Genomic DNA, 22,552 nt, shown 5'->3' with positions numbered 1-22,552 from the left:
TTATGTAGAAAAATATTTATTACAATTGTAAGCATATGTACAAAAAAATACAAATATTTTGATATGTACACAGATATGTGATGAACATGAAAATGAACAAGTGATATGACACATGCAAGACCTCCCTACATACAATATATACATGGCAAGGCCATCATGCCTGCGCCAGGCGACCGCATACTTCCCAACACTATACTCAACATGATAGATATTTAATTTTTAATTCTCTTGTAAATTGAAGTTTAATTTTCCACAAGGATACCTTACTAATTACTTATTGTCATTTTTCGCTTTGGCATGATAATGTTCGATAACAGTCGTATTTTACAGCTGAACATATTCTGTAGGAATTTTGAAATATTATTTTCCTTATCAGATCAGGAAAACACACAACTTCATATATGAAATTAGCTTTGGGCTTTAATAATTTTACATCCTGAGATAAACCAATATTGTTGCGTAATAAAAACTTTTTATTAGTCCTAAACCTATTTTAGTCTGCCAAGAAAAATTGTCTCGGATCTATAAAACCCAAAGACAGAGGTCATCAGGCAGAATTCAGAATTCCCCCTGTAAAGTCTACACATGCACTCAGAACCTGTACACCACCAAGTTTCTGATGGGCTAATGGTAACAATCAGGAAGACGGGATGGGGATTAAGAATTGACTGTCACCATACTGATTGGGTTCACACCAATCCACTTTGAACATAAAAACATCTGGGAGGGATAAATAAACATTGTAAATACGATTATAGGTATGGTTATGAAATGTTCAGGTGTGTGTGTGTGTGTGTTTGCTTTTGAGAGTCGTGCTTCCTGGCCACGTCTAGCTTCACAGTCCTCCATCATACCTTAAAGCTGTACAAGTCTGTCGACACTTCATTCAGGTCATTCGACGTTCTGACCTTCCTGGGATTAAAAATATATTTGTTTATTTGCATCAATAACTTTCATCGGTGCTATTATTTTATTACCTGCCTCTTCCACAGAATTTCCTTGTCCTCTGTCTTGAATGTTATGTCTTCCCTGGCTATTCTATCATAAAAAGTGTAATATATACGAGCGTGTGTGTACTCACCTAACTGTGGTTGCAGGGGGTCGATTCAAAGCTCCTGGCTCAGCCTCTTCACTGGTCGCTACTGGATCACTTCCTGCTCTATGAGCTTTTATCATACTTCTTAAAGCTATGTATGGATCCTCTTCCTCCACTACATCACTCTCCAGTTGTGACCCCTTGTTGCTGTGTCCCATCTCTGGACTATCTTGTGTGTCCACCTTGTCAATTCCTCTCAGTATTTTATGTTACCATGTCCCCCCCCCCCTTTCTCTCTCTCGCTCCTGTCCTCAGGTCGATTTCCCTTAACTTCTTCTCGTAGGATATGCCCCTTAGCTCCGGGACTATTCTCGTTGCAAACCTTTGCATTTTCTCTAATTTCTTGACGTGCATGACCAGGTGTGGGTTCCAAACTGGAGATGCATACTTTATTATGGGCCTGACGCACACTGTGTACAGAATCCTGAACTATTCCTTACCGAAGTGTCGGAACACTATTCTTATGTTAGTCACCCATATGCTTCAGCGGTTATTTGGTTGATGTGCGCCTTAGGAGATGTGCTCGGTATTATGCTCACTCCAAGATCCTTTTCCTTGAGTGAGATTTGTAATCTTTGGCCCCTCTAGACTGTACTCTGTCTGCGGTCTTCTTTGCCCTTCTCCGATCTTCATGACTTTACACTTGGTGGGGTTAAACTCTAGGAGCCAGCTGCTGGACCAGGCTTGTAGTCCTGCCTAATCGTTGTCCGATTGAATTCTCCTCATTAGCTTCACATCGTCTACAAACAGGGACACCTTTGAGTCTATCCCTTCTGTCCTATGTGTGTGTGTATTCGTTTGTTTACAAGAGACGAATTTTTGGTCCTGATACTATTGTCTGTAGTTTGAAAAGAATTACTGACTTCTTGGAGGTTATTATACTCTTGAAACTCTTTATTATATTTCCATCCACTCGTCTTTTTCAGCTGTTTCCTTATCCCCATTTTTAATTCGAAACTATTTGTGACCTGTACAGTCCTGTTAAACATTTACTTTGTTTTAACTATGTTCCCCTTTTCTCTGACAAAGTTGTCAGGTTTTGTTTGGTGAAGCTTTAATCGCATTGAATTCTTCTCAGTTCTAACACTAAACTAAATGCAATTCTTCAAACCTTTTTGTTTTGTGTGTGCACATACTTGACTAGATGGGAGCTCCACTTTGTATGTCTGTGTTTAGGCATTTCTCTGTATGAGGCGCATCAAGGTGTAATATAAACTAGTCACTGGGAGAGATCAACTCTCATGGAGACAAAATATGGAAAAATGGTTGTGTATTTAGACCAATTCGTATCTTTTTCAACAGATTCCTGGTGAAGAAAACCTCAGTTGGAGGTAGAAATATACTATTCTTCCCTTTTTTTTTTTAATACACGTGGGCTTTTTTCTCTCTCCTCTATATAGGTGTGTAGTACTCTCAGGGAAATGACATACAACAGAGAAATAACCAACTGCACAAGTTGCTTCTGATGTGGGAATAATTATATGAAAGGACTCGAGTACTCCTAGGTTCTTCATTTACCTTTGTATGACAAACTTTAAATCACAAATACATTAATTCTTTGAAACTTGGGTACTTCACTTGATTTCTTAAATCTGTCTTTTCTTGAGATGGCTGTCAGTATTTGATGTCTTGACTCTGCATCAATCTTCACACAAATATGCCAGTGTTTAAATGCATACATGTGAAATCATACACCAAGTTTATCGAAATACAATGCCGAAACATGTCAGGGATGGCGAGTGCTAGGTTTTAAAGATGCACATAAACTGCAAAGTGAATGAACCATAGGCTTGCTACTAACCTTGTGTGGCATCATGAATGACAGGCTTCCTATCTAACCTGCATCACACTGAGCTGTAAGACATTAGAACAGTACATATATTTTTTTTTCATACAGGCTATAGAAGTTTACTCGTTGTTCCTCAGACCAAGGAACTTTACAAAAAATGGCAACAACAACAACACCATGGAGGATTCGGGTAGAGCATAAGGGAAGCAAAAACTAGTCTCTCTCTCTCTCTCATACACAAAGTCTTTCCAGGTCTAACAGGGAAGCGAGTGTTCATATGCAATCACTTTACACTTCCCACAGGAGAGTAAGCACTTTTGTTAGCATAAATAATGGCTTACCATTATAAAATGGCTTTACATTTTTCCAATGGAAAAAAAAGTAAATTGGCCAAATTTTCGCCGATATGAAATATGACAAGTACAATTTCACTTTCACATCCCTGAGCCTTAGACAACATGCTAAAATGATTTTAAAAAATGAGCAGACACTGCCAGGCCACAGACAACTGGATTTTATTACTAACACAGTGATGCCTATGGGACCAACGTCACCACCCTCAGGAGTTGAGGTGCTACCCATGAGAGCAACAGTGCCACCATCGCCAGCAGCAGTGCCACAAATGGCAGCAACAACACTACGCTCAGGAACAAGAGTGCTCCCTACTAGAACAGCACCATCAACCATCCTTCACTCGAATGGTCAAAGTACTGACGCTCCTACCGGACTTTGGCCTCAAATAAGACCGCATACAAAAAAATATATTGGTCTTCCAAGTACCATCCTTATTTTCATTACACACAAGGACCATTTTTATATTATACTGCTGCTCATTTTTTGTTTCTTCCTCCCATATAGATTCTAAGGACAGTGAACTCCTTCGAGATTCTTCTTCCTAAACAGTTTAACTTTCTGTATTTTTACTGTCATTTGTCCAGCTCGCACTCAAGCAAGAGACTCGAAAGTCCAATAATACTGGGAATGAAAGGAGAAATGGTTGGTATGAGGAGAAGGTGGGGGGGGGTAATGGTTGGCATGAGAGGTGGAAATGGTTCACTTGAGAGGGGAATAATTGGCAGAATATATGACAAACCACCACAAACACTAGAGCTATATAACAGCTGCACGAGAGGGGAGGATTACCTGAATTTAAAATATATTTTCAGCAATATTATAATAAGAGTAGATTTTTTGGGCCACAGTTCATTTTTTTATACATGAAAAATATCACTTGAGGATCTGACGAGTTTCTGGTCAAGTTTAACGAATGTATAAAGTTTTTGGAGAAAAAAAAGAACAGTAGTTTTCATAAACTCTAGAAAACACTTTACATTTTGTCACATCAACTTAATCTTACGACTATTGCACCACGGTAGGAACACGCCTCTGATGGTGATCTTGCAGTGGAATGACAGCAAAAGTGTCGCTGACCACTGCACTAGTTATCCATCACCCAACTGTGATAACGGTGCCTATAAATGCAGTTTCGCACTCGACATATACATAAACACTTCACACATCTTCAAAATACGATCCATTTTCTGTTGACCCTCAAATATACAACACAAGGACGATATCAACGCATTGGCTCTGGTGTAAGCTTCCACACTGCATGTCTTTTCCAAGATTCTCTCCATCAGAGGTTTACGCTATCAGTAGTTATAACAATACGGCGGGTGGGGCTGGGTTACCGCAGATCAGACATGAGTGGCCAAAGCACCTTGCATGACCTGGGTTCTGGGCGGCACAATATACTGGCTGGGGTCTACAGGTATTCCTAGTCTTGGTATTGTGGAGGTGGCATTTCCCGCTACAGACCCGTTTCCCCTGGAGTTGACATGTAGTGAGAGCGGCAGTGACCCCGAGGAGGTCTTGAAATTGTGGTTGGCAAAGCCATTGTTATAGCCAGGGGAGAAGCCATGGATGCCATCAGTAGCATCATGGCTCCCATCATAATCACTGTAGCCTTTGTAGAGGGAGTGTTGGCTGGAAGTAACAATGCCTGGTGGTGTGTGAGTGTAGCTGCCCACACCCCCAGCGCTGCTCACAACATTCCCACCCATGACGTATCCTCCTGAGGGAGATGACGATTGTGGTTGTTGTTGCGTCTGTTGTTGCTGCTGCTGCTGCTGTTGCTGTTGTCCTGGAGAGACCGTCGAGTGGTCAGCGTAGTTGCTGTAGGATAATCCACCTCCATTGCTGGCAAGGTGACCATTCTGAGGGAGAAAAATCATGCATTACTAAGCACTCGGCAAAAATATATTTTTTAAAAAGATAATTAAATATAAATTATCATCATTTTGAAAGGTGCCACCATCCCATCATAGTATGTAACAGAAACCTACTAAACGTTTTGCGCTTTGGCAGGATTCTTTTCTTTATCAGGAATATACAAGACGACGGATAAATCCCGTAAACTTCTACTTTTATTCACTATATTTCTGTACTTAATGATTCTTATTGCTTACTACTAGTTATAATTATGACCAGAATTTTTAAAAGGGTGAACCGGTAAGCCAGCGGAAGGCCTCGGTCGGAGGACCAAAAGCTCCAACCTCGGGTCATCATCTAACAGCCGCGTCAGGAAACACTTCTCCTGTTTCCTGACGAGCCTTACCTAACCTCACCTCTTATCGCCGATCAGAAGAAGTATTCTCAAGTTATGTCACAGAGATCAACAACCACTACTTATTTAAGGTGTAAAATTTGCAAATGTGCAAAGTAAATTTATAATGAATCAATTTTAAAGGTTTGAAACCATTCAGAAGATATTAAAAGTCTGAATCCAACCGGAAGAGGCATTCTCAAATTATCACGTGTAAACGACTACAGTGTTTTCAGCCATAAAACTGGTAGCGACACAGAGCAATAATTATTCATCTTCCTCTAAATAAGTATATAAGTACAGAAAATCTGAAGCCGATTAAAAAGAGAATTTTTAATCACAGGGAAAAACTTCCAGGAAGTAAAATTCGGCCAATCGCATTTATGGGCAGCCTTGTAAATAAACAGCCAAAGGACTTACAATTTTCAGAGGGATTCCAGTGAAGGTTTCCGGGTAGAGATAGGAGTTAGTGGAGGCGAGATAGGTGGGAGTAGCTGGGTTTTCACCTTCTTTCTCCCCCCATCCCTCTAGATCTCCCTCCTTGTTGCTCATTGAAGATCCTGTCCGCTGGTCCAACTCAACCTGTAAACAACCAACACTTTTGAATATCTCAACGTTTAACCACAGCAAAAAAAAAAATGGGGGGGGGGGATGGCAGACACCAAACTAATAAAAAACTTAATGTCCTGATATTCGTCGATTTTGGTCCAAATAAATTATTACAAGTAGGGTGAAAATCACTTTAACAATTGTCAATATAAGTTTTTTCTAAATCTACTGTAAACACACACACACACACACACACACACACACACACAAAAACACATGAAATGCTGGAAAATATTTATCAAGTACATTCTACATTCGTCCATCACATCTTCAGGGTCATAAGAATGAGCAGATGGGATTTTCCCCTGAGAAATGATTAAACAAGAAGCGCTCAGAAAATTTAAGGTTTTGAATGCTTTATTTCAATATGTGAATAATTTGTTCAGTGTGATTTTCTTATTACTACATGATGGACGTTAAAGGAGCCACAAATAAGGACTTCTAATGAGTTCACAAGACTCCAGAGACTGGAGTGTAAACTCAAGTTTTCAATAATGTGTCCTCAGCTTTACGTTAATAATAATAATTATTGTTATTAAGGTATAGTGAGGTACCAGGCAGTACTTGCTCCTAAGTTCCTACATTCGTGTATTAAGTCAAAATCTTGAACTCGCGTCGTTGTAAGGATGTAAGGTTCACGGCAGTGAATGTTACACATGATTCCACACCACAACCATTGCACTCACTGAGAAGCCTTGCCATCAATCTTTCAAACCTTCAGCTATCCTTCCCTTTATCGTATCAAGCCTTTCCATTTTCCCAGGAGCTTTACCGATATCCCATGAATATAATTAATTTTTCAAGCAGGTTAAGAAGAGTGTTGAGTGCCTACCTTCAAGTCAGACTCGTTGGCGGTCGAGTTCTGGTCATTCATCTGTAGTGTCACGGTCTTTTCTGGTAGTCCTCCAGTCTTGACGTCTGCTGAGAAGAATATATATTATTAGCCTGTGTATGTGGGCTCCTACAGAAATATTTTCATAGGGTATAAAACATATTACTAATACTACTACCTTTTCTTCCTCTCTCTGTCCCGTCCTTGTCCCCCTCGCCTATATATACTGGCTCCCTCACTCTTTTGTGTTAGTGTGACTTGTACATGATCCAAGTCGCACCGAAACTTCGTCCTAAGCTTCTCTTTCCCATGTGCTGGTTATTTATGAATTATTCCAGACGCGGCATTGTGCCTTGTTCTATATACTTAGTTGGCCGCGAAAATTCGTTTAGTCATCAAATTAATGCTAAATGTCTATTTAAAAGTATCTATCCCGCTGACGTGTGACAGATGCCCAACAGCAGCCTACAGTGATTAACAACAATATTTGCGTACAGGCTTGCGTTTTGTGGTAAAAGGCAAAAGGGGGTAAATGCCCCTCATTCCCTTTTCTTTGAACTCCCATGCGAGCCCTCTCATCAAAACTCTTATTAAGGAAAAGTTTCGCCACGAGTGGCTTCTTCAGTCCTTAATCAGTGCGGGTTTTTTTTTTACCTACAACTTATCAGTCCCACCGTGCATGTATTGTCATTCCCCTGGGTATCATTAATAGTATACAACACCATTACTTGCTGTTGTATACCTGTGTGGTATCGGTTTACCAAAGGAGTGAAGCGGATTTTCATGGGTCGACTTGGTGAAAAAGACAGTTGCAGAAAGAAACTTTTTTTGAGAGGCTTTCTCCTGAGGACAGGCTCAGTCAAAACACATGCTGAAGCAGCTTGTCCACAGGCAAAAAAGTGTCCGTAAAGTTCCTTTCAGCACTTGTGCACTACCGTCACTTGTCAGCCGTGCGCCATTTGTCTGCAGAGTGACGGCTATCGCCATGGGTTAGCAACCGATTTCCTATAATTACGACGTGAAGAGTTTTAATCCGAGTGTTCGTTATTCTTGGCAGACGTCTGTAGAGAGCCTTAAAATCTGTTATACCAATAAGACTGTTCTTAGCCAATCCTATAACGATTAATGAATTAATCTGGTTATCTTATCAGGCGAGAAAAAAATATCCATTAACTGTAATTTGATGTACGAGCTGAAGGTGACTTGATTACTTCTCAAATATAACAGTGACTTTGTAAATGGTACAAGTCGGACCGAAACGGTGTCATCTCTGTCCCATGTGCGGGTTATTTGTATATTGTTCCAGTCACTGTATCGTCCCTGTATGTTCTTTATGACCCACTTGTTAACCAACACAGACTCTGGAAACTTTCAGTTATATGTCTATTGGGATAAACATGTTAATGTATGACGCGCTCGTATTGTGAGGCAGTTGCTAGCACGTGTCAAGTCCCTTATGTTTGCACTTACGAATATATTATTCTAACAATTGGATATAGCACTTACGTTCCTGTTACGAGTTATTCTATACTTAAAGAGTATACGTATTACCTTTATACTCTTAAGTGGAAACAGAGACAAATGCAGAGTAACGAGATGCTTCACTCAATAAGGCATCTCATTACACTGCATTTGTGTCTCCATCATGTCGATATTTTATACCATTACTGATATTTTATACCATTACTCTTTATGTTAGTCTACATTCATGAGTGTATCAAGCTACATTGGTGCGTGTAAACATATTGGAAGGAATGTGAGTATATAAATTCCAGGCTGTAGATGTGTATTAAAAAAAATTCATTCTTCACTACGCACATACTGAGGTGTGTATATATGCTTAAATTTTAATTCCTATATTAAGGATTAAATTATTCTTGACTGGTGGTGTACAGGTGACACGCAGTTTTGAGGGCCCTCCCATAGTCGATAGAATTTAAACCCTAATAAACCAACCAGACAAACCAAGACCCACCATAACCACGATTCACAGGGCAAAGCTTTGATGCTGGTGAAAAGATTCAGAGGTAACTCGTCTTCCTCCAAGTATCAAACCAGAATACCTCTAATTACTCTTTATGGCCCGTACGAATGTAGCACCTCCTCATCGGTTTAATAATCCCGTTTCACTAGGTTTCTGTAACGTGAAGCAAACACAGGTCGCGGAGGCACGAAATCAAGAGGGAACTCTACAGATTCCTTAAAAACAGTTCCTGATCAGCCGGGCTGTGGTGCATACGTTGGACTGCAGGCGGCGGGCACTAACAGCCTGATCGATCAGACCAAGCAGGTTTAGGACCAGACCGCGGAGGCAGCGATTTCCGGAAGCGAGCATAGGTGATATACTGAGAGGATGATGCGAGTGATGACACGCTGACAAGCTGAAAATAATGACGCACTAATTCTCTGGATTACTAAAGGGAAGAGAGTGCCTTTACCTTCCTTAATGGCTGCTAGTAACATTATTCTACCTTAACAGAGTACCACCCCCCACTTCAACATCAGGGGTACCACCCTCCCACTTCAACATCAGGGGTACCACCCTCCCACTTCAGCATCAGGGGTACCACCCTGCCCCTTCAACATCAGGGGTACCACCCTGCCCCTTCAACATCAGGGGTACCACCCTCCCACTTCAACATCAGGGGTACCACCCTGCCCCTTCAACATCAGGGGTACCACCCTGCCCCTTCAACCAGAGGGGTACCACCCTGCCCCTTCAACATCAGGGGTACCACCCTGCCCCTTCAACAATAGGGGTACCACCCTCCCACTTCAACATCAGGGGTACCACCCTGCCCCTTCAACATCAGGGGTACCACCCTGCCTCTTCAACAATAGGGGTACCACCCTCCCACTTCAACATCAGGGGTACCACCCTGCCCCTTCAACAATAGGGGTACCACCCTGCCCCTTCAACATCAGGGGTACCACCCTGCCCCTTCAACAATAGGGGTACCACCCTGCCCCTTCAACATCAGGGGTACCACCCTGCCCCTTCAACATCAGGGGTACCACCCTGCCTCTTCAACATCAGGGGTACCACCCTGCCTCTTCAACAATAGGGGTACCACCCTCCCACTTCAACAATAGGGGTACCACCCTCCCACTTCAACATCAGGGGTACCACCCTGCCCCTTCAACAATAGGGGTACCACCCTCCCACATCAACATCAGGAGTACGACCCTCCCACTTACATCAACACAGTGGGGAACCACCTTATAAAAACACACTACCCCTCTTCAACAGAAAATAAACGCGTAAAGAAAACCGAATTCGCATTTCCACGAAAGAAAATAAAAGTTTCATAAAACAGCTTCATTTCCTGGCTAATTAATTAATATAGTCTGGTATTAATATTTGAAGATGATTTGTTGTAGTGGGTAGCAGAGGTAAGGTGGTGGTGATGACCCTGACACACCTGCCCCTCGTGGTGGTGACCCTGACACACCTGTCTCTCGTGGTGATGACCCTGACACACCTGCCTCTCATGGTGATGACCCTGACACACCTGCCTCTCATGGTGATGACCCTGACACACCTGCCTCTCATGCCTCACGCACTAGTAAAGGCAAATTAAAATCACCTCTCTCAAAGCCTCTCCAAACATATAATCACACTGGTGCAATTTTCTTCAGGTTATGAGTAGCCAAAGTAAACAATGGTACAACCACCAGTCTTGTTGTTTTGTGCCATTTATCTACGATAATATATATATATATATGTGTGTGTGTATATATATATATATATATATATATATATATATATATATATATATGTCATACCGAAAAGGTAAAACTTGCAATTTTGGCTTAAATAGCAGCGCTCTTCTTGCCGAATAAGGCAAGACAAATTTTTTATATGCAATAATTTCGCAAACGTCGTTTGAACCTAACGATAAAAAATATACATTTCATTGTGATTTTTATTATAAAATTATTATAAACTTACATAAAATATATTTAGATGGATTAGGTTCAATTAAACTGTACTTGTTATAATAAGGTTAGGTAAGTTTTCTAATTTTTTTTTGGCACAAAGAAACTTAATTTTTGCATTAACGTAAACGAAAAAAAAAATATATCTTTAAATGTATAAGAGAAAATTTTAGGACTTAATTTTAAATGAGTTTTTGCTGATTGACCAGTTTTACCTATTCAGCACGACATATATATATATATATATATATATATATATATATATATATATATATATATATATATATATTATATTGTGTGTTGTGAGTGGTGAGTGGTGCGTGTGTGTGTGTGTGCGTGCGCGCGCTCTAGATGATGCATCAATACGTAACGAATACCGATCACTGGAAGAAAAATGTCTACACAAAGACAAAACTAAGTCTTCAGTAAGTTTAAAACAAAAAAAGTCTCTCCTTAGTAACCAGCCTGTGTAGCTGTGAGAGTAGATGAATGGTTCAGAGAACCGACATTTTGTTGAATTAGACACATGTGCAACTCTTGGGTATCTTTATTGAGGAAACGTTTCGCCACACAGTGGCTTCATCAGTCCATATAAAGGAGAAACTTGAAGAACAGGAGGAGAATGAGGTAATCAGTCCCTCAGCCTTGAGTCGATGTGGTCAGTCCATCAATCTCATATGAGCGGAGAAGCAGCTTATAAACTGTAGACAGGTGAGAGGCAGCAGTCATAGGTGGTGTCACATTTGTCCAATGTGGAAGTAGGTCGTGTCCAAGGGTTGGGAATTCTTCACTTGCCTAAGTATTAAGATCCCAAGAAGTTGCAGTGTCTGACAGGATTGTAGAGCAATGGTTCACAGAACCATTTCTCCACTGTGTGGCGAAACGTTTCCTCAATAAAGATACCCAAGAGTTGCACATGTGTCTAATTCAACAACGTGTCAGTTCTGTGAACCATTCATCTACAATCCTGTCAGACACTGCAACTTCTTGGGATCTTAATACTTGGGAATTCTTCACTTGCCTAACCCTTGGGCACGACCTACTTCCACATTGGACAAATGTGACACCACCTACGACTGCTGCCTCTCACCTGTCTACGGTTTATAAGCTGCTTCTCCGCTCATATGAGATTGATGGACTGACCACATCGACTCAAGGCTGAGGGACTGATTACCTCATTCTCCTCCTGTTCTTCAAGTTTCTCCTTTGTATGGACTGATGAAGCCACTGTGTGGCGAAACGTTTCCTCAATAAAGATACCCAGGAGTTGCACATGTGTCTAATTCAACAACAGCTGTGAGAGCAAGTCGTAGTAATCAAATTACTTAGCTGATGAAATATTGGTGGTTGACCTGGTGAGCGCTGAGACAGATCTGCGTGTTCCAACCTCGTTCATACTACACTTTCAATCATTATATATCACTAACATAAAATCAAAAGGTAAAACAAAACCAGGGTCAACGATCGAACACTAACGTTACCACTCAAGAGAGACGATCTTGACCAAAAGATTCAGCACTGTATGACCCTTGTGGGTCTAGAGCTTAGTTGTGATAATGATAATTATCAATAGACTAATAGATAAAACTACGCCTAGAAATCTTGTTCTGCATGAAATCTGTTTAGGGAAACGGGAAATTAAACCGCGGAACGGGCGAGGTTTTTAAACCAGTTTCGTGGTTTGTTTGGAATCATGTTATTTTAGATTTCGCGAGTCATAATAAAAGGGAATTTTTTTTAATGGGGAAGCACAAAATTCAAGGGGAACCATACAGTTCCTGGGAAATGGAGGGAGACTATGGTTTGATCCAAGGGAAGTGCTGGTCTAGTTTATCCTTGAAGGAGAAAACCAGAAGATATGCTAATACAATTTTTCTGGAAGAGAGGGAAAAAGTCAGGAATGGGAAGATAGTACCATATAGGCCTACAGGCCTACATGGTACTATCTACAAATTCTACATGGTAGAGTACCATGTAGGCCTACAAACTGTGTGACAATATCATGTAGGCCTACAAACTGTGTGACAGTACCATGTAAGCCTACAGGCTGGGTGACAGTACCATGTAGACGCACGGACACATTATACCATTGTGAAAGCTCTAAATCTGTAGGGGTCTTACGGTGCGTGGGGAATTGGGAGACAGTCTTGATCCAAGAAAGTGGAAGATAGATTCAATTACCTGGATGAAGAGCCCTTTAACAGCATCGAGGCACCTTGAAGAGCGTGCAAGTAGCCTAGGCAGTAAATAGGGTGGTAGCTTTGAGCTGGGTTGGTCGGTTAATTTTAACTGATTTCAGCAGTTTTAAGTTTTAAAGAGGCACTATTTAACTATAAGGATTGTTAAGAATTTTCAGTACATGGGATCAGCAGTTTTGAAAAACGAGGGGGAGAAGGAGAGATAGAGATGGAATAGTAGCAGATGGGTTGTAGACGTAGTAGTAGTACTGACTGTAGAATGGTAATAAGTACATGAATAATATAGGCGTTAGAGAGAGAGGGATTATAATACTAAAGATGGTAGTAGAAGCAATAATTGTAGAGTCAGTAACAGTAACTTCAGTGGTCAAAGTTGTGGCAGAAGTTGCAGAAAAAGGGTGAAAATGACATTACTAGACCAAAACACACGATTTCAATGTGACTGAGGGTCGAGGTACTCTAGAACTCGCCCCAGTGCCTCACTATCATATATGTGCATGTTTAAACGCGCGCACTCCCCTGCTACTTCATATAGGTGTGTACACATGTATACACTCTCTAGGACTCTCCCCTCCCCCCTCGTGTCTGGCAGAAAACACACACACATGAGGCACTCCATGACTCACCTTTGTGTTTTGCAGCTGCCCTCTTGGCACACATGATAACTGCGAGTACTACCACCAGGACGAAGACGATGCCTCCCGTCACACCACATAAGATCAGCAGCAGCGGTAGTGTCTCTGTTGTGGGGAGACGAACAGTTGGTGAGAAGTGAGGAGAGGTCAGGGAGGGAGAAATGGATACCTCAAGGACGTTTCCGAGAGTCAGTGCCCCCTTCTGCTATACACGATAATTATATTGTGAGAACAGAAGGCAGCTCTGTCGTTCCCCTGTCGTATTCCATCACACAGAATGGGTTTCTTATATCAAGTAATGAAATCGGACAGAGTGAACTTGGAGACTTCAGTGGGGCAGTGAGGCTATCACTTAACATTACAATAAGGTAAGGAATGAGGCAGATGGTGGGTGACTGTTTTCTTAGATTGCTTCGACAAATTATTGCCGGGAAATCTCCGTAGATATTTGATGAATGAGAGGGAAAAGAGTGGGAAGGGATTAAATGCTGGAGGAGGAAGACAAGAGTGGATGGGGGGAATTACCAGATGAGAGTAAACGGCTCTTGAGGTGAAAGAGTAGGTGGAAAATTATAAGGTGAGACGTATACTGATGTTGAAGTGATAGGGAGAATGGAAGATAGTAAGGGAGGTATGACTGAGGGTGATGCCAGATCGCAGTGAGAGAGGGAGAAGGGTAATGCAGTGTTTGAGTGTGTGCTTTTATGTTTGCACGCCTGTGTACATTAAAGAGTGTAATTATGAAGGGGAGCAGACTAGGAAATTACAGGTATTAGTACATCATTTTCTTATTAAAAATTAAAGGTAAATAGATCAGGTGACTTACGTCCTCTTACACCCTCCCGAGGGTGTAAGAGCAGGTAAATCACCTAGAGACTTTTCACCATGTTTACTTTTGAGTACAGACTCAGTTTCCACCCAAGGTTTACACTCAGCCACCAGCACCCACTGACGCAGTGTGCACTCTACAGTCACTCAGCAACACCCACTGACGTGCTTACACTCACCTGAAGCCTTTATGGATCTATAAATTTCATTTTATGAGCGACTGTTCAAAGGAGCATAACATGTAACTAATATATCTGGATTGTCAGCCACCCCCCCACACACACACAAAAAAAAAGCCATGAAATAAACGACAGAGGAGAATGCCTTACTTTTCTTGTTAAGAATGATTTCGAAGACGTCAGAACCAAATGTGTTGCTAACTGAGCAGTTATAGGCACCAAAGTCCTTGAGCTGGGCATTACGGATGACGAGGGAGTGACGGAGGCCCTGGCTTGTGACGTCCTCACTCACCTCGTAACGTCCCTCTTCTGTAACAGTAAAGTAGGAAGGCGTGACGCAATGTTTCACTGAAGTAGGGAGGAACAGGCAGTACTATTTATAATATTCTTTGCGATAGTTGGAGCAAGCACTAATAACCTTCTTAGACAGTAGACGTGAAAAGGGCTATCATTTCCTTGCTTATATTAAAGACATGTAGAATAATTTCCCTGGTTAATCAGAGATTTAAAGCTATTTTTTTCCCTTTGAAAGTTAGGTATGAGACTCGTTATTTTAGAAAAGCAAGCAAATCATTTGTATTTATGAGACAACGAAGAAAAGCGATGACAAACGTGAAACACCTAAGTGTCTTGAGTGAAAGCAGTGAGGCTCCCTGTATAACAGGGGGAATCTGATGTTACATTGGGACCTGAGAGAGAGAGAGACTCACCAAGATCGACCTCGACGCCATTGTGACTCCAAGTGACAGTGACGGAGCGAGGGGAGGCAGCAGTGACCAGGCACTCGACCATGACTGTGTCACCCTGCTTGCCCCACTGGATCCTCTCAGACTTCACTTGGGGAGGACCCTGTCAAAGACAACATAAGGCGTCCTCAGTAGCGTTCCTCCTTCACAACCAAAGTCCTAAACACTGATTACTTTTCTCAAATTAAAACTTAACTATAAAATGATGGGTAGTTTCATTAGATGACCGCGGGTTCAAATCCCGCCCGTGGTATGGGTTCTTTACAATCGTGTCATTACGATTTCGTGAGTCATGACGCAAGATAATAACTACGTCATAATAACTATAACAAAAATAATCCCAGGTTATGGACATTTGTAGGAATATTGGCTTTCTAATTATTGAAAATTTTGTGTAATTTAATCTTTTCTTTTTTTTTGCAGATTCAGTAGTTTGGATCCAAGCTTAAAATGAACTAACAACTGATTTAGCACTGCTGCTTTACCTGACAATGTACACGAAACATCAAATGATAATGCCTGGAATATGTTCATACTGATTTTTGCGAATATCTTACTCAGTAATTATATATATACATATATTGTGGCATACAGAGAGTACGTAACCTTTATTAGGCGCATGTACACACCCTCATTGAAATGCTATCTCCCCCAACCAGCGAACCAAGTGCTAAGGGTTAACGATGGGGCCCCATCGTTCAATCAGTACCCAGGTTCCAGCCAATGAGAAGATGGTTTTGGCAATCCCAGAGGTGTTGTGGGCACCACTCGCCTGTCTGCCCTTGTCATTCCCATTCTAGAGCTGGTTGAAGCACGGTCTGCTCTCTAGTGGCTTCTATTCTGCCTTGTTTACCGTGGATTGCACTAATACCTATTGTTGTACATAGTGTATATAGTGTACATACCTCTGTTCTAAACTGGTGAAGGATAAAACAAGTCAAAAGCTTTTCTGCTGTGTTTATTTTGATCCCTTTACATCCAGGATAACAGGCCTTTGGGACTCCTGAGTTGTAATATTATATATATATATATATATATATATATATATATATATATATATATATATATATATATATATATATATATATTATATATATATATATATATATAATTTGGTTTCACTGTCCCTTAAGGGAGGGGAAAATGCATTTATATTGAAGAGGCTTTGATCCATGAAATTAGGGCTATCTTCTCATTCCTTGTATCAAACTTAGGGTCGTCACCCCGATGCCCCCCCCCCGAAAAAATCATAAGCATACGAGAATAACTGAAGGATGCTTAGTGACCCATGATTAAATAACTTGACCTTGTTTATCAAGTTGTGGTTATTATCCTGACCTTGTTAATGCAGTGGTTCTTATCCTGACCTTATTAATCGAATGGCTGCTGTTATTCTGACCTAATTAATTAAGGGACTGCTGTTATGACCTTATTAATCAAGGGGTTGTTGTTATCCTGACCTTATTAATCAAGTGGATATTGCAACCAACATTCTTTATGAATTAAATGTCAAGGGCATTTCATGGACGTCCATTATTTTTCTAGGTTTGATTATTGAATATTCTCAACATATTAATATTAATGTGACAATAATAATTCAATTAAAATTTCAGTGTGAAGCGTAGAAGAGCTCAACAACGTACCTTGAGAAAGACCCCGACGGTGCCGGAGATTTCTGGGAAGCCCTCCACCTTGGCGATGCAGAGGTAAGCTCCGACGTTGGCCTTAGTGACCTTGATGTGGAGCTCAGAGCCTTTGCCCACCACCGTCTGCGACTGCTGGTTGATCCAGACGATGGTTGGATCTGGCATGGAGTCCACCTGGCACTTGAGGGTCACGTTGTCGCCCACTTCAGCGTACTGGTCGCTCGGAGGAACGCGGAACGATGGCCCGTCTGGAGAGAGATGTAAATAAAAAACTGGTTATCTAGTGGATTACCGTTGTACCTTTATAATAAAGGTGTCGCTCTGTGTAGATATTTTCTAGTCATTGGCTTTAGGAAGCTCTACATAAAAAAGAAGCTTATTTTTCAACTGTGTTTTTACTGTCGACAGCACGCTGCTGCTGCTGCTGCTGCTGCTGCTGCTGTATCAGAATTTACATACGAATCCCTCTTAAGGGAGTAGAGGTGAAGAGTTCTTGATATAAAAAGCTGGAGTCACCCTTTGCCTTAGATCAAAATCTGATTACCTCCCATTCCCTTCAGGAGCTAGATATGACTCGCTACGAGTTTAGAACTTCCGGAGAAACCCGTCACATCTCTTCTGCCTTCCTCACGTCTCTCTCTCCACTCTCTTCTAATCTACCCTACCCTCAACATTCCCCATTTGTGTGTCCCTCTATTCTTATTCCTCTTCTTCTGGAGGTCAGAAGAGCAGAGACACTGATCAGGCATCATCAGTGTGAGGACATCAGGAAGACGGAGGTTAATTTGACGGAGACACGATACACTCCTGAAGGAGTCAGTGACGAGTGTCCTGGACGCCCTCCCTCACCCACCCCGTCAAGAGATGAAGAGGAAAGACAGATAGGAATCAAAGAATCTTAGAGAGAGAGAGAGAGAGAGAGAGAGAGAGAGAGATAAGAAAGGCTTGTGTTATTTGCCATGGTAAACACTGTGACCAACTTGCCCTAAACTGTGCCCAATATTGCCCAACTTTCGACCCTTTTTTAATAAATCTAAGTTGCCTTGCACAAGCCTCAAATTAGGTAAATAGTTGACGTGTGCGTCTCAACTTAGTTTACGGGGTGACAAAATTATCTCAGCTTAGAGGTGGCTATGGTGGGTGAGTTGATGGTGGGGTGGGGGATGAGAGAGAGAGAGAGAGAGAGAGAGAGAGAGAGAGAGAGAGAGAGAGAGAGAGAGAGAGAGAGAGAGAGAGAGGGGGTAAGATGCAGGGGTTGGTGGGTGGGCGAGTAGATAAATGGAGCGGTTGAAGGGGTTATTAGCGCTGTGTGGGCTTTGCTGGCGGCTAGCGCAAACAGCCTGGTAGAGCAGGTCAACAACCTCCAGCCTGTGTTACCTTATCAAGGTCCAGGCTGACTTCCTGACAACTTTTTCTGCATATTCCTGTACTGTTCGTGTACGTTACTGCACTTTTTTTTTGTATGTTACCGTACTGTCTTTGTTGTTGACGGTGATCTTGATTCATGAATTTCAAAGTGAAATTACAGGCGTCTCTAGTAAAAATTATCGAAAGGAAAACAAAGACTATTAGAGCCCTTTGCACATTCTTTAAATGTTTATTGAGTTTTGCGGCGCCGCACACACGCTGTCGTAAGACACATGGATATCTTTACTGACGAGAGGTTTCGCCCAGACGGCAGTCGCTTTTGTATTAGACCTTATAAAGCCTGCTGCGGAGGCGAAACGTCTCGCCGAATATGCGTACAGGTGTTACACAAGTGCCTCATACATCAATAAAGGTGTCCAGGTGTTGTTGCACGTGTGTCTTATTCATTAATAAAGAGAGGTGTTGCACATTGTCTTATTAATAAAGACAGGTGTTGTACATTGTATTATTCATTAATAAAGACACTTAGGTGTTGCACATGTGTCATATTCATCAATTTGTTGTTCTTGTACATCATTAAAGTAATGGCTCTGCCGTAATAAAACAAACCAGACCATTCATTGTGACATTCGTTATCTTACATCGTTGCCTGACACCATCCATTTGTTGACGTTTCTTAATGGTTCGTTCGTTCGTGTGTTTTGTTTACCGTCGTACGTCATTTGTTCCCGGAAACGTAGTTATTTATTTGTTGTGTGGTCTTGGATTATGACTGCCTAGTATTAGGTAAATAAATACCTGCACGCACGCACAAACACACGCGAGTACGTACATGCGGGCGCGCGCGCACGCACACACACACACAGAGGACAAGTGTGTAGTGACGAGGAGAGGAACCTGTGACATGGTATACCTTAATATACCCGAGGCAGCTTTCCAGTGTTCCTCCACTCTGGAAAGCCCTGGTCTGACCAACCAGGCTGTTATTGTTCCCTAACAGTAGAAATTTAAGTGGAACAAAAATATATAACGGAGAATACTCTGTAAAGCATTAAAAATAATTTCCGGGTTTGTCGTTTTAATAATAATAATAATAATGAATAATTTGAACTCGTAACAACTACCTCCAAAAGTTTATTTCTGACAAACACGAGAAAATTAACATAACAGTAAGAAAAATTGTGATATAGTCTCTCAGAACTTGGAAGGATAGATGACTTAACGAGAGTATATCACCACCACTATATCACTATCGCCACCACCACTATATCACTATCACCACCAACAATATATCACTATCACCACCAATATATCACTATCACCACCAATATATCACTATCACCACTTAGTGTGTGTCTTGCCATTATTACGAAACGTTCATGACAAAGATGTATTCGTTGTCAACAAAGAACATACGTCAGTTCATCTGTCAAACCTGTCAGCCAGTCTGACAGCCCACCTGTCAATCTCAGCTTGTCCCAACGCCAATACTTGGAGCTGTGATACTGTCACAGAGAGCGTACTCGAGGTCGTATCTGTCAGATTCTTCAAGTTCTGTGGATTATACTCAGTGAATCCCTGCCATGAATCCCCACCCTGGCTCCACTACACGGCTACTCACCATACTGCCATGAATCCCTACCCTGGCTCCACCACACGGCTACTCACCATGCTGCCATGAATCCCCACCCTGGCTCCACTACACGGCTACTCACCATACTGCCATGAATCCCTACCCTGGCTCCACTACACGGCTACTCACCATACTGCCATGAATCCCTACCCTGGCTCCACTACACGGCTACTCACCATACTGCCATGAATCCCCACCCTGCCTCCACTACACGGCTACTCACCATACTGCCATGAATCCCCACCCTTTCTCCACTACACGGCTACTCACCATACTGCCATGAATCCCCACCCTGGCTCCACCACACGGCCATGAATCCCCACCCTGGCTCCACTACACGGCTACTCACCATACTGCCATGAATCCCCACCCTGGCTCCACCACACGGCCATGAATCCCTACCCTGGCTCCACTACACGGCTACTCACCATACTGCCATGAATCCCCACCCTGGCTCCACCACACGGCCATGAATCCCCACCCTGGCTCCACCACACGGCTACTCACCATACTGCCATGAATCCCCACCCTGGCTCCACCACACGGCCATGAATCCCCACCCTGGCTCCACTACACGGCTACTCACCATACTGCCATGAATCCCCACCCTGGCTCCACTACACGGCTACTCACCATACTGCCATGAATCCCCACCCTGGCTCCACTACACGGCTACTCACCATACTGCCATGAATCCCCACCCTGGCTCCACTACACGGCTACTCACCATACTGCCATGAATCCCCACCCTGGCTCCACCACACGGCCATGAATCCCCACCCTGGCTCCACTACACGGCCATGAATCCCCACCCTGGCTCCACCACACGGCCATGAATCCCCACCCTGGCTCCACCACACGGCCATGAATCCCTACCATGGCTCCACTACACGGCTACTCACCATACTGCCATGACTCCCTACTCTGGCTCCACAGGCTTACCTATCATGTTGCCATGAACTTACACACTAAATCCTTAGTCTCAACACTAGCTGTAATATCTAGCGACTTCACGTGGGTTACTAAAACTGCAGTTCACCTGTACAATAACAGCCTGGATGATCAAAGACCGAGACACTATTAGCGAACGGAGGATCGAGATTTCAACCTTCAAATAGAGACAAAGTAAACACTAAATCTGTATACACGGAGAAACAAAACTATTTGTGTATATTTTATTTTAAAACTCTTGCTAGTTCTGAACTACCCTAACAGTAACTACTACCACTACTACTAATACTACTAATGCTACCTTTGTATCTAACATTTTTTTTGAAGTCTTGCTTCTAAAAGTACCCCAAGAATAACAACTATTACTACTACTAATAATAATAATATTACCTTTGTATCTATTTTAAAAACTCTTGCTCTTTCTAAACTATCCCAACAATAAGAACTACTACTACCACCACCACCACTACTACTACTACTACTACTAACACCACCACCACAAAGTTTTTCAGAGTTGTTGATTCTTCCAACGTAACTATTAGATCTGTCAGCATTACTGTCACTGCAGACCTGTGAGAAGGTTACATCCAAGTGAGATACATTGCCTGGAGTGCGTACCCACCTCCTAATTACTCACCTGATTGTGGTTGCAGGGGTCGAGTCTCCGCTCCTGGCCCCGCTTCTCTGGTCTCTACTGGATTCGCTCTCTCCTGTCTACTTGAGCCCTATCGTGTGTGTGTGTGATTAATTAAGTATGATCCAGGCTTATCATAAATCACTAAGAGCTTTAATGATTCAGGTACGATGACCCAGACCTATGTGTGACCCGGATATAATTATTCAAGAATGACTCATACCGTCGATAAGTTTCGAGAGTCTTTCTACTCTCGGAGCCGGGCCATAGGCCAGGCTCGTCTTGTACTAGCCTGATCAGCCAGGCTGTTGCTGCTCATGGCCCGATACCTCACATATCCATCACAGCTTGGTTCATCTGGTACCTACTTGGAATCTACCTACCTGGAGGGTATTTCGAGGGGATCAACGCTCCCGCGGCCCGGTCCACGACCAGGCCTCCCGGTGGATCAGGGCTTGATCAACGAGGCTGTTACTTCTACACTTGTTCCAACAGTGTTTCTAATATCTTCTGGTAACATGTTGAATAATCTGGGACCACGGATGTTAAAACAGTGTTCTCCTATTGTGCTGACTGCAACCCTGCTTTTCACTGGGTTTATTATACACTTCCTCCCATCTCTCTCACTCCAGTATGTTGTTATGGCAGTGTACAGATTTGGGACCAGGCCCTCGAGTACTTTCCAGGTATATATGATGATGTACCTCTCTCTCCTCCGCTCCATTGAGTACATATTTAAGACTAAGGCGTTCCCAGCAATTTAAATTCCTTATTTGGTTCTGTGCGGGCCGTAAACGATATCTGTATTTCTTCCAGTTCTGATATTTCTCCAGCTCTTAATGGGGCCGCCAACGCTAAACAATA

General features: G+C 42.3%; 1 protein-coding gene and 1 long non-coding RNA gene across 3 annotated transcripts in view; one reads left to right on the top strand and one right to left on the bottom strand.

The window, feature by feature from the left end:
• The window catches only part of LOC138852757 (uncharacterized), a 313,494-nt gene extending 296,286 nt beyond the window's left edge, over positions 1 to 17,208 (top strand). The window contains exon 4 of the long non-coding RNA XR_011392053.1: positions 17,070 to 17,208. This is a non-coding gene — a long non-coding RNA (uncharacterized lncRNA). The remainder of the gene's footprint in view (positions 1 to 17,069) is intronic.
• Positions 1 to 17,267, bottom strand: LOC128688950 (irregular chiasm C-roughest protein-like). Of its 2 annotated transcripts, none has more exons than XM_070085379.1 (7): positions 17,100 to 17,267; positions 15,421 to 15,559; positions 14,861 to 15,019; positions 13,695 to 13,808; positions 6,932 to 7,020; positions 5,911 to 6,072; positions 1 to 5,101 (listed from the first exon to the last, which is right to left on the bottom strand). In XM_070085379.1, exons 1-7 carry the CDS (start codon positions 17,265 to 17,267, stop codon positions 4,583 to 4,585), a joined length of 1,350 nt encoding a protein of 449 aa, XP_069941480.1. In that variant the 3' UTR covers positions 1 to 4,582. The 2 variants fall into 2 exon arrangements, with proteins under 2 accessions (XP_069941480.1, XP_069941481.1); XM_070085380.1 differs by having other exon boundaries at positions 6,932 to 7,017.
• Between the last annotated feature and the right edge of the window lie 5,285 nt (positions 17,268 to 22,552).

This window comes from Cherax quadricarinatus, chromosome 16 (genome assembly GCF_038502225.1).
Source record: "Cherax quadricarinatus isolate ZL_2023a chromosome 16, ASM3850222v1, whole genome shotgun sequence".
NCBI classification, from domain to species: domain Eukaryota; kingdom Metazoa; phylum Arthropoda; class Malacostraca; order Decapoda; family Parastacidae; genus Cherax; species Cherax quadricarinatus.
This window is presented reverse-complemented; position numbering and strand designations above follow the sequence as displayed.